This window comes from Malania oleifera, chromosome 1 (genome assembly GCF_029873635.1).
Source record: "Malania oleifera isolate guangnan ecotype guangnan chromosome 1, ASM2987363v1, whole genome shotgun sequence".
Lineage (NCBI taxonomy): Eukaryota > Viridiplantae > Streptophyta > Magnoliopsida > Santalales > Ximeniaceae > Malania > Malania oleifera.
Genome location: NC_080417.1, coordinates 138251113 through 138266195, shown reverse-complemented (window position 1 = coordinate 138266195; position 15083 = coordinate 138251113). Strand labels below are relative to the sequence as shown.

General features: G+C 35.0%; 1 protein-coding gene across 18 annotated transcripts in view; it reads left to right on the top strand.

Annotated features, from left to right (window-relative positions):
• Positions 1 to 8649: 8649 nt before the first annotated feature.
• Positions 8650 to 15083, top strand: part of LOC131144117 (disease resistance protein RFL1-like) — a 28604-nt gene continuing 22170 nt past the window's right edge. For 13 of the 18 annotated variants that reach the window (XM_058092611.1, XM_058092626.1, XM_058092604.1 and 10 more), the window contains exons 1-2: positions 9226 to 9310; positions 9637 to 9754. Coding sequence is in view for 2 of the 18 variants with exons in the window: in XM_058092524.1 (XP_057948507.1) it covers positions 9043 to 9136; positions 9231 to 9306; positions 9637 to 9754 (288 nt within the window). In the remaining 16 variants the exon portion in view is untranslated. Of the gene's footprint in view, positions 9137 to 9225; positions 9311 to 9636; positions 9755 to 15083 lie in introns of those variants that run through there. The other 5 variants (XM_058092524.1, XM_058092516.1, XM_058092618.1 and 2 more) reach the window with 5 other exon arrangements.

The following is a 15083-nucleotide window of genomic DNA, read 5'->3' as shown; positions in this document are numbered from 1 at the left end:
TCATAATTACTCAATATTTCTCAAAACACATTTCCATATTTCACCTTTCTTCATTTTCTCAGAGAATACATTTCTTGCACATTTCACTTTCATCATTTTCCCACATTTCAATTCTTATATTAAAACACATTTCAGTATCACATTTTTCACAACGTAAATCATCTAACTCAGTTTAAACATTTCTCAATATAAATCATATGCCACACAAATTTCATCTGATATTTATATCATAATAAATTTCAGGTAAAATAACATATGCCATTTTTACATATTTCTCAATCCATAATTTTCATAAAAAGACTGTTATAATTTATTCCCCTTACCTGACTTACTGAGAGTCTCACTAGAACCCAAAATTTCACGCCCTTGGCGCCCGAAATTTAACTCCTGCAATTTACATTTTTCCCAGATTAATTAATCTATTTCTCCAAAATAATACTCATCTAGCCTTCCCTAAGCTCCATATATCTCAAATTAATATTTAAACTATTATTTAACACCCTTACCAAATTTTCTGAATTTTGTTTGCGGGTCCTAAAATTACACCCACGGTACTCACCCGGGCCCTAAATTCTAGAAATCTTACTTCAACCTCAGATGCTCAATATTTTAGCATTCCTAAATTAATGCTAATTAATTAAAAATAAACCCCTTAATAACCCCCGTACCCCAAATTTGAGGTTTTGGTCCGACACCCCCTACGAGAATTCCATTCCTCTAGACTTGTAGAGAATCATCCCTAAATTCTCGTGGTGGTGTCCGTTCATCAATTGGACTTATAATTTGCAAGAAATTAAAGAAAAAAAAGGGGAAAATGGCTTACCCTAGGGAATACGTCTATGCTGCTCCTACCACCGATTCGCTCCGGTAGAAATGACGGCAGTAGTGAATGGAGTCCAATGGTATCTTCAAATTTTTGATTGGACGAAAATCTGCCACGAAATCGAGGAGAGAGGGAGAGAGAATGAGAGGAGAGAGAGAGAGAGAGAGAGAGACTGTTCAGAGTTGCCCAAGAAACTAGAAAAAGAAGAAAGGAGAAGAAGAAAAATAAAAGGGGGGGGATTCTAAATGTTAAGATGCTTCCTGAAGGAAGCTTTAATTGTTTTGTTTTGTTTTTATTTTTTTATTTTTTATATACATATCTAATGTATATTATAGTATTATTATTTAATTAATAATAATAATTCATTTAATTAATAAAAATAAAAATAAAATGTAATTATTATTTTTTAAAAAAATTAATTTAATTAAAATTTTAATTTCTAATTAATTAATTAATTAATTAAATTTTATTATTTTATTTTTTTAGAATCACTCCACTAATCTTCTATATCCCTTTTTGGGATTATTACAAACCAGGTAAAGTATAGTAGTTAGATAGTGTTTTATTTGTAGGTACATGTATTGATTTAGTTAGTAGGTAGTCTTTTAAATTTTATATGTGTAATTTCCCAGAACTAAGAATGTAACCACGGTATTCTTCCGCCATACGTGAGGGTAAGTAAGAAAATAAGTAGACCATTTACCTCTTGGGATGATAGATTATATGAATGTTGTTCAACACAAATAGTAAATTTCGATGGCGAAATTTTATAAGGAGAGGAGAATGTAATAACCCAGGAAAATTTACACAAAGTCTCGTTGACAAACACATGGCGTTCGTTGACGAGCGCATAAGGGAGCCTCGTCCTCGTTGACGAAGTCATGTCTTGTCGACGAGAAGATACCGAGAAAGGTTTTTGAGTAGTCTGAAATTCGTCAAGGACGGAGGAAGTTCGTTGACGAAATTCCTTAAGGACTCGTCAATGAGATGACGTGTCTCGTTGACGAACCTGGGGCTATAAATTGCCAAAACCTAGATTTTTCACGCAAAACTTGCGCAGGAAACCCTCTATTTCTCTCTTTATGCCCCTCTCTCCTTCTCTTTTTGATATCGGCCCCGTTTCTCACCGGATTGATGATCTGAGGCCATCACAATGCTCCTAGGGAAGTTCTTTACAAGTCTGTCGGAACAGATCGTTGCTGGAGTTGGTTTGAAATTTTTCCCAAATTCAGGGTAAGGTGTTTTACTCAGAATATGCAATTCCTAAAGTTATAAGAAATGTAGTATGCAAAGAAATACTGATGTTTGGTTTTGGGGGATATTGTTTTCAGGAAGTTGAGGGAGGAACTCTGCGGGTATAGAGCGGGAGTACAGGAGGGACTTTTCAGAAATAAAGTAAGGGAGATATGCTATGCTAGAAGGTTTTAATTATATTATTTGAGATTTTATGTATATGCATGTATACCAATTATTATGCAATTTTTACAGAATAAAAGTATTAAAGTATGTGTGGCCTGAGTAGATATTATCCGATATAGAATTTTATATTGTTTTCCAAAATATCATGTTGAACAGTACATACAGATATACGTATATATGCAGTTTTATTCAGATTAGTATAATCAGATATTTACACCAACAAATATATATACATATACACAGATGTTCATTCAGATCAGTATATACATTGTTTACAGAATATCATGTTTTTCTTAATGCCATAACGCTCATTTTATACAGACAGATTATATAGTTATAGCATCAAGATGCTACAGATATGTTATTCAGATATTACAGTATTTACAGTACAGAATTATAATGTTATGATTATGTTTGGAAACATGATGAAAACAGTAGAAATATTATAGTATTATATATATATGATATCAGATCCCTATGAAAAGATTTCAGACAGATACAGTTTACAGAGCACGGTATCGATGCTATATACATAATATAATGCAACCGCATATCTCAGATAGTGTGTGGGTACCGTCAAACCGTGCTCGAAGAGGATGATGCTCCCCAATTGGGTTGAGGGGGCCGATTTGACGAAAGAGTAGCCACTCTCGAGCTTAGGAGAGGATGCAGTTTGGCCAGGCAGAGGTAGTGTAGAGTATATTGACTTACCTGGAGGACCGACCAATGTTAAGTGTCGCATTCGGGCCGCACAATCCAGTCATGAGGGGTCAAATCATAACATACAAATTTTTAGCGAAAAACACAGTTATATATATATATATATATATATATACAATTTTACAGCATTTGATGTATTTAGGATGATATTAGCAGTATGAAAAATAGAAAGTTCAGATGATAGAATTATATTTTAAGCTACGATAAATGTGAAATATATTTTTACTAATTTACCAGCTTTACAGTTTCAAATGTTGATATTATCATTATACGAATTAGTTGCCACACACTAGTAATAGCATATTTCCACTTACTGAGCGTCGACTCACCCCATTTTTCTAATATTTTCAGGTGAACCAATTAGGCGAGCTGATCAGGCTCGCAGATAGAGAGAGACCCCTTTTGTTGCCTGTATATAGGGTATGCTTTTTGTAGGAAGTTGGGTTTTGGGGAAAATGACACCTGTAAATGTAATGATGATATGGGTAAAATACTAAATTTGGGTATTGTATGTATATATTTGTGGTCACGTGATTTATGTTTTTCCATTGCATAGGTGTGCTCACTATTTACAAAAATGCTTTAGTGCCTATCTGAGGTATAAGAGACTATACTAAGGGTATTAAAATATATAAATAAATAAAAAAGAAATTTTGGGTCGTTACACAAGCTCCTATGAAGCTTCCTCTATGACATGATTCCTCCACAGGACTTTTACTAACTGAATTTTCTTGGTACACAATTCTTGTTCCTTCCTGTTTAGGATCTGTACTAGTGCTTCTTTATATGACAGTGATTCTTTAAGCTTTATCCCTGTATAACTGATCGCGTGTGATGGGTCTGGGACGTATTTCCTTAGCATGGAAACATGAAATACATCGTGTATTCTAGATAGAGCTGGTGGTAGAGCTAGCATGTAAGCAACTGACCCCACTCTTTCAAGTATCTCAAATGGGCCGACGTACTTAGGACTCAACTTACCCTTCTTCCTAAATCTCATAACTCCTCTCAGAGGGGCTACCTTAAAAAATACCTGATATCCCATGTCAAACTCTAACTCTCGGCGGTGAGTATTTGCGTAATTTTTCTATCGACTCTGAGCTGCACTGATTCTATTTTAATAAGCTAGACTTTATCGTATGCTTGCTGTACCAACTCTGGTCCCAATACTCGTCTTTCTCCCTTTTCATCCCAATATAATGGAGAACGACACCTCCTACCATATAAAGCCTCGTACGGTGCCATCCCAATGCTGGCCCGATAGCTGTATTGTACGCAAACTCGACCAGCAGCAAATACTGGGTCCAACTACTCCTAAAATCCAGCACGCACGCTCGCAACATATCCTCAAGTATTTGTATCGTCCTCTTTGTCTGCCCGTCTATATGTGGATGAAAAGTGATGTTGAATGCTAATTGCAACCCCATAGCCTCCTAAAAGTTCCTCCAAAATCGTGAAGTAAATTGGGGGTCTCGGTCTGAGACTATAGAGACCAGCACATCGTGAGAGCGCACTATCTCCTGAATGTATAATTCTGCCAGTCTGTCCACAGAATAGTTGACTTTGATAGGGATAAAGTGAGCAGTCTTCGTCAATCGATCTATGACCACCCATATAGCATTTTGTTCCTGCCGCGCTGGCGGTAATCCTGTCACAAAGTCCATGGAAACATGATCTCATTTCCACTCAGGGATGTAAAGTGGCTACAACTGCCCTGCTGATCTTTGGTGCTCAACCTTTATCTGTTGGCACTTCAAGCAATGTTTTATGAATTGAGCAATCTTCCTCTTCATGCCGCTCCACCAGAAGGATTCCTATAGATCCTGATACATTTTCATGCTACCCGTGTAAAAACCCCAAAAAGAGATATAAAAGATTAATAGAATGATTCCAATAAATAAATAAATAAATAAATAAAAATTAAAAAAATAAATTAAAATTTTAAAAAATATTAATCAATTAATTAATTAAATGAATTTTTTTAAAAAAATAAAAAAATTATTTAATTAAAATTAATTTTTATTTTATTAAAAAAATATTATTATTAATATTAATTAAATATTATTATTATTATTATTATTATTATTATCCTCCTAAAGCTTGTTGAAGCTTCAGGAGATTCAAACTTATATATATTTCTTTTCTTTTCTTCTCTGCAACTCTCTCTCTCTCCTCACGTTTTCTCTCCCTCTCTCCTCGATTTCGTGGCGAATTTTCGCCCGACCGAAAATCTGAAGATACCACTAGACTCCATTCGCTGCTACCGTCATTTCTATCGAAGTGGATCGGTGGTAGGAGCGGCGTAGGCATATTCCCTGGGGTAAACCATTTTTTCCTTTTTCTTTAATTTCTTACAAAATATAAGTCCAATTGACGAACGGACACCACCATGAGAATTTAGGGATGATTCTCTACAAGTCTAGTGGGACGGAATTCTTGTGGGGGTGTCGGACCGAAACCTCAAATGTGGGGTGCGGCGATTATTAAGAGGCTTATTTTTAATTAATTAGCATTAATTTAGAAATGCTAACATATTAAGCATTTAAGACTAAAGTAGGATTTCTGGAATTTAGGCCCCGGGTGAGCGCCACGGGTGTAATTTTGGGACCCGCAGGCAAAATTTAGAAAATTAAGTGGGGATGTTAAATAATAGTTTAAATGTTAGTTTGAAGTATATGGAGCCTAAGGAAGGTTAGATGAGTATTATTTTGGAGAAATAGATTAATTAATCTGGGGAAAAATGTAAATTGCAAGAGTTAAATTTCGGGCGCTAAGGGCGTGAAATTTTGGATCCTAATGAATTTCTCAGTAGACAGGTAAGGGAATAAACTAAAACAGTAATTTTCCATACAAATTATTATTGATTATGAGTAAATTTATTTTCAGAAAAGCATATGTTATATTGTGTATTATGAATGAAATGTACGATTGGGAAAATACTGCTATGATGATTAAAATGTATATGTATGTATGAGATGTAAGTAATTCACGATTTTAAAATATGAAGTATGACTTTTAATAGCATATGTGTGGCATGAATATTATTTTGTGTGAAATGTATTATGATGTGAAAGATTTTATGAACAAAGCATGATTTCAGGTATTATGAAAATATGAGTTATGTTGTGATGGTTTTGACGATTATGTGATAAATGATATATTTTCAGAATATATATACTTGAAACAATTTTGGCGCAAGGCCATATATTTATGTTATCGGCACGAGGCCGTATTTATGTTATTGGCGCGAGGCCATGTATTTATGTTATCGGCACAAGGCCGTATTTATGTTATCGGCACGAGGCTGTATTTATGTTATTGGCGCGAGGCCATGTATTTATGTTTTCGGAACGAGGCCGTAATTACTATATTTTCGGCACGAGGCCGTAATGATGTTATATATATGATCATGTATTATATGTTATCACCACTAGGATGTTAGTTTAGTTCAGTTCAGGGGCTCGGTACCGTAGCTATATGTGTAGATCAGATTTTTACGTCAGATTAGTGCTAACCATCCCATGAGGGGATGGGAGATGGATAGTCGATGTGGTTTTCAGTAGAGTGTGGACGTCCACCTGACAGTTCGGACCAGGGTGTGGCGGGCTCATTGTACTTACAGACATATTTGATTCGGTAGTGGTCGGCCAGCCATTGTCGGGTCCTGCCTTCGGGCTGCACAACCCCTCATCGGGGGTAATACATGACACCAGCTAGCTAGTCATCCTGGGTTTGTTTTCAGCACTACAGTTATAACAGATAATTTTATGTATGTTATGATTTATTAACAGATGTGAAAATATATGTTTACTCAGCACGATATGATGATGTTTATAGAATTATGAAATGTACTGTATACGTATAAATGCATTAAATATTTATGTTGCCACACAACTGTATTTAGTTTATTTTCCCTTACTGAGAAGTGTCTTTCCCCCAAGTTTAATTAATTTTTCAGGAGCCCCTGAGAGACCGGCGGGTCAGGGCCGCCGTTGAGCTAGTGAGATTACCCTGTAAGAAGGGTAAGATTTTGTAATAGCATCAAAGTTATTTTTTGTTTGACCCTAGAGATATTTTGATGTATGTGAGGATGTATAGAATGCTCTAGTATTATGTTTTATGATTGGATGTTTGAGATTTTATGTTTACTGCTGCTAGGTTTTCTGCTGTGTTTGACAGGTCTCCCCGCTACCCACAGGTTCGGGTTGACCATTTTATTTATTATGTGATATTTTATGTTAAGAAATTGAGGGACGTTACAACCCGGATGCACAGTGTAAAGTGATCTATGTGCCTCCTCTAAGATTGTTCTCTTGATCTCAGCGTTTGCACGAATGCATAGTCTGGCACGGAACCTCAGAGTTCCATCATCTGAAATATTGAATTTTTCCTCCTGTCCGTCCTGTACCTTCTCTATCAGTTTTGCTAATTCTGGATCACTTCTTTTGACAACTTTAATTTTTTCCTACCAAGTAGGTTGTACCACCAAGCTGGCAATGAATGCCTAGTGATCATCCTCTATTAGCTCCACGCCTAGCCTCTCCAAATCCATCTGAACAGGGTGCTGAATTTCCACTGCCGACAATGTTGCTCCCACTGACTTTCGGCTCAGTGCATCAGTTATAAACTTAGAGATTCTCTTCCTGATCCACGTGGTAACGTCAGATCGTTGATTCCAGTAGCTGACAGACTAAAATCCTAGAGAGAGAGAGAGAGAGAGAGAGAGAGAGAGAGAGGATTTTTGATTTCTTCCTCATTAAGCAAGTGAAAAGATATTTATAAGCCTTTGACCTGATTATCCTCGTCGACGAGTCGCAGAAGGAAGTTCATCGATACCAAGGTGGCCTCGTCAACGAGCCTGAGATTTTAGATTTTTCCCAAAATCTCTCGGCATCTCATCGTCGACAGGCTACTGAATCTCATCGCCGAGTTACACAAGAGACTTCGTCGACAAGCATGGAAGCCTCGTCGACGAGCCCTGCAGGTTTTACCTTTTAAACTTTTCTTCTCTTTTCCTCATTTATTTAATATACTTATCTCGGGTCGGGTTCTTACAACTAAAGAAAGATAATTTTTTTTTAATTTTTTTTATATTTTATATTACTTAAATTTTTATAATAATTTCTTCATAATTGTTAATTTAGACATAATAATCAAAGTAAAAGAAAAAATGTCAACATTTTACTACATTTATTTATTTATTTTTTTTAAAAAGATACACCTTATAATTATTCGCAACAAATTTTCATGTTTCCATAAATACTCTACAACCAAATTATTTGCAATGTTATTGAAATTTTAACGTTCACTTTAAATTTGAATCACAATAAAAATAATTAAATTGATAGATAAGCTAATCTTATTTGATTGAAAGAACAAAAATAAGAACCCTAAAAGCATGTGCTTGGACGACAATATATGTTATTATTTTTACAAATTTATTAATAATATATGCATAAAAATTCTTTTAGGATGGAATAGAGACATAATTAGGTAGTATAAGAAACTAATATACTTATAATTAGGAAATTTAGCAAACTAAATGTGACATTACTAAATACAGAAAAATGAGTTCTATTCTTCTACATTATATGCACACACAATTACGGCATAATTAAAAAATGCACTTGCACTTTATATTTATATTTAAATGTATTAAATGACAGTTTTACTTCTTATTGTGTGAGAAAAATTATCAAATATTAATTGACTGTGTTTTCTTGGGCGCCGCTTGCATTGCCGTCGGGGAGGGGAAAGGGTAAACACAAATTGGCGGTCGGATCGTCCACGACGGACCATGGGGGAACGTGAACGGTGGGATTAGGGCGGTTGGGTTCTCCGATCATCATCTTGGTAGTTGCAGTGTTACAGAGGTAGTGGGAGGGTCTCTCTGGTATATAAACTGCTCTTAACGTTCTCTTTTGGTATTGTATCTGGTAGCAAATGTTGCTGTTTGTGGAGAATAGAACATAAACGCTCCCGGTACTTCCAAAGGCGGTGGACTGGACCAAGGAAAGAAGAGAAGTAAATTGTTTTCTGCTCTTCATCTTCCTCGAAAGTGGAAAGCGGTGCCATGATAAATGGAATCCTCACCATCGAAGCCTTTTGCGTTGACTGTAAAAAGGCAGTGCACATATGGCTTTCTCCTCAGCTTCCTGGAAGCTTCCTTCTCTGGTATTGCTCCACTCCATTAAACCTTTCTCTATAGCATACTCCTCATCTCTTCAAATAAATTGAAGTAATTTTGTTTCCCGTTTGACCTGATCAGATCTGGATCCAGATCTCAACCTCATCCAGGCCATTCTCAGTCCCTGCGTAGATCCATCCAACTCGCTGCTTGATTTGTGGGTAATTCATTCCTCTTCTTTAATTCCAGTTTCATAAATCCCTGTGTACTTGCTTTAGCTTTTTCCTAATTTCGAGTATGTATATTTATATATGGAAATATATTTATATGCATCCGCGTGTAATCAATTCAATTTTATTGCAGAGTTATTTTATGTACAAAATGTATAATTATTCGTTTAATTTGTCCATCTTTACATGCACTTCAATACTAAAATATTATTACTTGAAAATTAAGAAATGCTTTCTTTTTGTTGCATTTCTATAATTATTATTATTATTATTGTTAATTTTTTTTTTTACACTGAAAGCAATTTTGTTTCCCCTAGTCTGATTGGATCCGGATATGAATCAGTATCAAGATCTGGATCTGGATCTCTCCCTTTGACTCAATCTCCACCGACTGCCTGCATAGATCCCTCTGTCTTGCTGCAGCTTGATTCGTGGGTAATTCATTCATTCTTCCTCTTTCCAGTTTTCATAAATTCCAGCCTGTGTACTTACTTTAGCTTCCTTTATTTTAAGTATTTATTCGTTTAGCTTATTAATATTAAAATATCATGCTTAGAAATGATGAAGTATTTCTTTCTTGCCATATTTGTATTATTATTTTTAATTTTTGGACAATTTCTTGTCTAAATTATATAAATATGTGATGTGATGTGTAGAACCACCTACTAATTATCAAAGTACCCATTTGATCCTCATACTTTCACACAATACGACCATAAATCAACAACTCCCCCAGAAAAGAAAATTTATTTCCCTATATTTAGAAATGCCTTAAATTTTAAGTTGTATTAGATTTGGATATATAAGACGATGCATAAAATTGTATTCAAATTTGTCTAAATCCACCCAAATCAAAATCCAAAGTCCAAAATCTAAGGTCTGAAACACTACATTCGATTACTTGTTTACTCAAGGTTTTAAATTTTGATTTTGACAAAATTTTGAAATTCTAAAAGTAGAACAAATATGGTGGAATACCTATAATACAATAAGGGAAGCTTGTTTTTGTTTCAAAGAAATAAGTGTTGTGTCGGGCACCCCACTTATGACAAACACCAATAATACAACTAATGCTATTAAATATATAAAAACTAAGGCAATGCAGAAACTAATAATAAAAGACATCAATAAAGAACAACACAAGAATTTAACGAGGTTCGGTACAAAATTGTCTACATCCTCGGGCGCCGACGATTTATCCACTACTTTCAGACAAATTACAACTGTGAGGTGTGAGTACAAATGGAGAAGAGAGCTCTTTATATGGCTTTAACCTCAAGTTCAAAAAACATTTACAAACAAAAAAATTTCAAACAACCTTCCCACCGATGTGGGACAAGCAAAAACCAACAAATCTCCACCTTGACGATAAATTCAACAAATTTTTCAGTTATCAACACTCACTGGAGTTCCACATCATCAGTGCCTTCCAAAAATATTCAGATTTGCAGGATATTGAGGTGTGATTACAAATGGAGAGGGGAGCTCTTTATATAGCTTTAACCTCAAGTTCAAAATACATTTACAAACAAAAAAACTTCAAGCAACCTTCCCACTGATGTGGGATAAGCAAAAATCAACAAATCTCCACCTTGACGACAAATTCAACAAAATTTTCAGTCATCAACACTCTTTGGAGTTCCACATCATCAACGACTTTCAAAAATATTCAAACTTGCAAGATATTGATCAAGAAAAAATAATGTTTAAACTTGATTGTTGTTACAATCTTGGTCAACATATCAGCGGGATTTTCAGTTGTAGCAATCTTTTAAAGAAGTATTTTTACTTTCATCAATTATATCTCGTATAAAGTGAAACCGAATGTCGATGTGCTTCATTCGTGCATGGTAGACTTGGTTCTTTGCCAAATGAATAGCACTCTGGCTATCACATATCACAACAACATGGTTCTGAACAACTCCCAAATTTTCAAGTAAATCCTGCAACCAAACAAGATATTGATAAAGTCAAAACAATATTTAAACTTGATTGTTGTCACAATCTTTGGTCAACATATCTGCGGGATTTTCAGCTGTAGCGATCCTTTGAAGAAGTATTTTTACCTTCATCAATTATATACCGTATAAAGTGAACCGAACGTCGATGTGCTTCGTTTGTGCATGGTAGACTTGGTTTTTTGCCAAATGAATAGCACTCTGACTATCATAGAACACAACAATATGCTTTTGAATAACTCCCAAATTTTCAAGTATACCTTGCAACCAAATAGGATACTGATCAAGTCAAAACAATATTTGACTTGATTGTTGTCACAATCTTGGTCAATATATTTGCGGTATTTTCAGCTGTGGCAATTTTTTAAGAAGTATTTTTACCTTCATCAATTATATCCCGTATAAAGTGAAACCGAACGTCGATGTGCTCTATTCGTGCATGGTAGACTTGGTTCTTTGCCAAATGAATAGTACTCTGGCTATCACAAAACACAGCAATATGCTTCTAAACAACTCCTAAATTTTCAAGTAAACCCTGCAACTAAATAGCTTCCTTAACAGCCTTTGAAGCTGCAACTCTGCTTCTGTTGTAGGCAAAGCAATGATAGACTATAAGGTAGACCTCCAACTCACTGGACCATTAGCAAATGTAAAAACATATCCAGTAGTTGATCGACATTTATCCAGATCACCTACAAAATCAGAATCCACATATCCATCAACACTTTGATCAATAGTATTATTTTTCTCAAATACTTTACCAACATCAATAGTGTCCCTAATGTATCGTAAAATCCATTTCATAGCTTGCCAATGTTCTTTACTCGGATCATGCATATTCCTTCTCACCATATTAACAGTTTGTGAAATATTAGGTCTTATACAAATCATTGCATACATTACACTACCAATTGCATTTGTATAAAGAACTTGTGACATATACTTATATTCCTCGTCTAAATTAGGCGATAAATATGCATTAAGTTTGAAGTGAGGAGCAAGTGGAGTGCTAGTTGGTTTTGAATGCTCAAACATGTCAAAACTTTGTACTACCTTATTCAAATTCTGTTTCTGAGACAAACTAACTCTTTCTTTCATTCTGTCTCTACATATCTCCATGTCAAGTATCTTCTTTTCTTCACTAAGATCTTTCATCTCAAACTTTTGATTTAACTGACTTTTCAGTTTGTTGATTTCTTCCCTGTTTTTTGAAGCAATCAACATATCATCAACATACAAGAGTAAATATATAAAAGATCCATTTTGTAGTTTGCGAATATTTCTAATGTACTTGTGACCAATCATGAACTGATGAAATCGTTTGTATCATTGTCTTGGAGATTGTTTTAAACCATACAACAATTTTCCCAGTTTGCACACAATTTTCTTTTCCAGCAATCTTAAATCCATCTGACTAAGTCATATAGATTTTCTCTTCCAAATCACTATGTAAAAATGCAGTTTTTACATCGAGCTGATATAATTCAAGATCAAATTGTGCTACCAAAGCCAACAAAATTCGAATGGAAGAATGTTTAACAACTGGAGAAAATAACTCGTTATAATCAATATCTTCCTTCTGTGCGTAGAGCCCTTAGCTACCAATCTAGCTTTGAAGCGAATATTATTTGCATCTGGAAATCCTTCTTTCTTTACATAGACTCATTTGCAATCAATTGTTTTCTTACCCCTGGGCAATTGGACTAGCTCCTAACTTTGATTCTGATGAAGAGAGTATTTCTTCGTTCATCGTTCTTTTCCACTTATTTGATTCAGTGCAAGGAACATCACCATCTACAACTGGAAGTGCATAGACCACCATGTCAGTATACCGAGCAAGTTTTCGAATTTCTCGTTTTGGCCTTTGAGAAACAATTGATTGTTGTTCCCTACTGTAATAGGAGAGTTATATTGTGTAGTTTAATTTCTCACTAGGTTTCCCAAAATTGTCTCAACCTTCACCTGTTGTTGATTGCCACTGGTCTTTTCTTCAACTGGTGACTCCTTGCGTATTGTTTTCTTCATTATTGCAAGTTCATCAAAAGTCACATCTTTGCTTAAAATCATTTTTTTCGTCTCTAGACACCAAAGACGATATCCTTCGACTCCTACACTAATCCCCAAGAATATTGCTTTCTTGGCTCTAGGATCCAACTTAGATTCTTTAATATGATAATAAGCAATTGTACCAAATACATGTAAAGAATCATAATCATTAGCAGGTTCTCTAGACCATACCTCATAGGGTATTTTTCCCCCAATAGTAGATGATGGTAGGCGGTTAATGAGATGACACACATACCTAACAGCCTCAGCCCAAAACCTTTTGTCCAACTTAGCTTTAGAAAATATATATCGAACTTTCTCCAGCAAAGTCCAATTCATGTGCTTTGCCACCCCATTCTGTTGTGGTGTATTTCTAATTGTGAAGTGTCGTGCAATACCTTCGTCTTGACATACCTTCACAAACGGATCACTCATGTATTCACCACCATTATTTGATCTGAGCCGTTTGATCTTTCTGTCAATTTGAGTTTCAACTAATTTTTTTTCACTTAAAGAAAATATCACATACTTTATTTTTATGTTTCATAGAATACACCCAAACGCTTCTAAAAAAATAATCAACAAAAGTAACAAAATAATACATACCACCCAATGAAACAGTTTTGGTAGGCCCCCATACATTTGTGTAGATGTAGTCTAAGATACCTTCAATCTGGTGGGTCGCAGTGCCAAATTTCACTCTTGCCTGTTTTCCCAGAATACAATGTTCACAAAACTCAAGCTTACATACCTTTGTACCCTTCAACAAGCCTCGCTTAGCCAATTGTTGTTTTTCACCTGCATGTGCCAATCGCATATGCCATAACTTGGTTATATCTAAACCTGCATCTTTCTCAGAAACAACAGCTGTTGAGCCAATAACTGTACTACCTTGAAAATAATACAAGTTATTTTTCCTAATACCTTTCATCACCACAAGCGCACCTGATTTAATCTTTAAGGTTTCATCTTTCAAAGTGATAGTGAATCCTTTAGATTTTAAGGCACCCAATGAAATCATAGTTTTTTTTTTTTTAGATTTGGAACATACCTAACATCAGTCAAGGTGTTAACAGTTCTATCTTGACATTTCAACTGTATTGAACTTATTATAGTTGTTTTACAGGTATTATCATTTTCCATAAAAAAAACCCCACCATCTAATTCTTCAAAATTAGAAAATCATTCTCTATTGGTACACATGTGATAGGAGTAACCAAAATCCAAAATCCACTCACCAAAGTAATGTGTCGAAAATGGTCAAACAAGAGAAAAATCTGACTCACTTCCATCACACTTGGCTATCTTGGCATTAGAATGTGCTTTGCCCTTATTCTTCGGGTGCAATTTAGGGTAATATTTCTTCGAATGTCCTTTCTCATGACAATATGCGCATTCATATTTAGCAGGGCTCGTATGAGATTTACTTCTTCCAAGTTTACGGCTCTGAGAATGTCCCCTTATTGTTAGTGTTTCTGTTGTTTCTTTATGGACCCTCTGATCCTTCTTTTTGCATTCAGTATTAATCAATGCAGTACAAATAGCATCAAAAGTAACTTTATCTTTCCCATACAATAAAGTGGTGGTCAGATGTTCATAATAATCAGGGAGAGAATTTAGTAACAATAAGGCTTTATCCTCATCTTTCATCTTTTCATTCAAATTTAACAAATTAGTCAAAATTGAAAATTAAGATGTAGTCCCAAAAGAGAGGGGGGGTGAATTGGGTTATTAAAATTTCTTTCAAATCTTTTTAATGA